Below are 2182 nucleotides of genomic sequence, written 5' to 3' on the forward strand. Positions count from 1 at the left end.
TCACGAATTCATAATTATTATCAGTTTCAATAACCATTTATAATATTTCTTTATCACTGTTCAGAATCAGTCTAAACCTCAAAGCCCAAAGGTTGTTGCAAGTGAAGCCAGTCCTCAATTAAGTTATGATGTAGGCTACATCTGTTAACTCAGAAAGATTCGTTCAAAAAACTGTATATCTGTTTTCCATTCTGATCTATGATATAAATAATGTAGTTACAAGCTGTCAGGTTGAATTTCAACCCACTAAATTAGCTAAATTGTCATAGGTACATTTACAGCTAATTATGTTAATTAAGAGAATAATTATTACAAATAAATGTACAATCTCAATAGAATTATTTCTAATAATTAGCTAATTATTGCCAATAATTCCGTTGACATCCCCCCTCAAATTGATGCTGGTAAATCTACGAGCATCAATTTGCCAAGCAGAAAATTGTGTTGTTGACGTGTCAAGGTTTTAGTGAAAATGTCAGCTATTTGAACAGATGTTGAGACATGTGGTAGGTTGATGACTCTTCTATCATGGGCTTCCCGAATAGAGTGACAATCAACTTCAATGTGTTTCGTCCGCTCATGGTAAACTGGATTTGCTGCAATCTGAATGGCACTGGTATTGTCAGCATGAAGAGGAGTTGGTTGTTGTTGAGAGAATCCAAGCTCAGTAAGAAGACCACGCAACCATATTATTTCAGAACAAGCGGCAAACATTGCGCGATATTCTGCTTCAGTGGACGACTTTGAGACTGGATCTTGTTTCTTACATTTCCATGAAATAGGAGCATTCCCTAGGAACATACACCAGCCAGTAGTAGATTTTCTTGTATCTGGACATCCAGCCCAATCAGCATCACTATATGCTTGGAGTTTGATTGATGAATCAACAGGAAAAAATAAACCACGCTTTGGGGTGCCAAGGAGGTATCTAATGATTCGTTGTACTACTGAAAGATGGAAATGTCGTGGAGCTTGCATGAACTTACTAACTGTGTGTACATCGAAAGAAATATCTGGGCGAGTGATAGTTACATAGATAAGACTTCCTACCAATTTGCGATATTGAGTGGGATCATCAAGAAGGTCACCTTCATCTCTTCTATATTTAACATTAACTTCCATGTGAGTGTCTACAGGGGTTGCATTTGTGAGTCCAGCTAGTTGGACCAAGTCTTGAATATACTTTTGTTGATTTAGAAAAACACCATCATGATGATAATGCACCTCCAAACCCAAGAAATAAGTGAGATAGCCTAACTCTTTCATTTTAAAAGTTGAATGCAACAAGTGTTTGATTCTAGAAATAACATCTTGATCAGAACCTGTCACGACAATGTCATCCACACAAACAAGAAGCACCATTATGCCTCTAGGAGTCCTTTGTAGGAAAAGAGATGGATCATACTGACTTTGATTGAATTCAAAACCAAGTAGTGTCGATCGAAACTTTTCAAACCAAACTCTTGGTGCCTGTTTCAATCCATATAAAGAGCGTTTTAGTTTGCAAACAGTATTAGGTGAAGGTGTAGGCATACCATTAGGAAGTTTGATGTAAACTTCCTCCTAAAGATCACCGTGGAGGAATGCATTTTTAACATCCATTTGATGTAGTGGCCAAGCTTGTGACGCAACAATAGCAAGAATAGTGCGTACGGTTGTCATCTTGGCAACCGGAGCAAACGTCTCCTCATAGTCAAGTCCATACTCTTGCTTATTTCCAAGCACAACTAAACGAGCCTTGTATCGATCTATGGATCCATCTGAACGCATCTTTATGGAGAACACAAACTTGCTGCCTAAAGGTTTAACCGATGAGGGACATGGCACTATATCCCAAGTTTGATTTTCTTCCAGGGCAAGGAGTTCTGTTTCAATAGCTTTCTGCCAACAATCATTCTCCATGGCCTGTTTATAAGATGAAGGAATAGGAATAGAAGATAAAGATGTTGTCATGCAATTGAAGATAAAAAATTATCTATTGTTCCAGTGGCAAGGGCTTCACACCAAAATCGTTAAGGCACATGAGACTCCAACAAAAGGGTGCAGACAACATCGAGCAAATGGCGGTTTTTTCTTTCCGCTACTCCATTTTGTTGTGGAGTTGAGGGGCATGACCTTTGAGACATAATTCCATTGGATTGCAAATATTCCTGAAATGAATGTGACATGTATTCCCCTCCAT

At 38.3% G+C, this 2182-nt stretch overlaps 1 protein-coding gene across 1 annotated transcript; it reads right to left on the bottom strand.

Moving 5' to 3' along the window:
* Positions 1 to 390: 390 nt before the first annotated feature.
* Positions 391 to 1934, bottom strand: LOC127103319 (uncharacterized mitochondrial protein AtMg00810-like). The gene has a single exon (XM_051040586.1). It carries the CDS (start codon positions 1531 to 1533, stop codon positions 391 to 393), a length of 1143 nt encoding a protein of 380 aa, XP_050896543.1. The 5' UTR covers positions 1534 to 1934.
* Between the last annotated feature and the right edge of the window lie 248 nt (positions 1935 to 2182).

Source organism: Lathyrus oleraceus, chromosome 7 (assembly GCF_024323335.1).
Source record: "Lathyrus oleraceus cultivar Zhongwan6 chromosome 7, CAAS_Psat_ZW6_1.0, whole genome shotgun sequence".
NCBI lineage: Eukaryota > Viridiplantae > Streptophyta > Magnoliopsida > Fabales > Fabaceae > Lathyrus > Lathyrus oleraceus.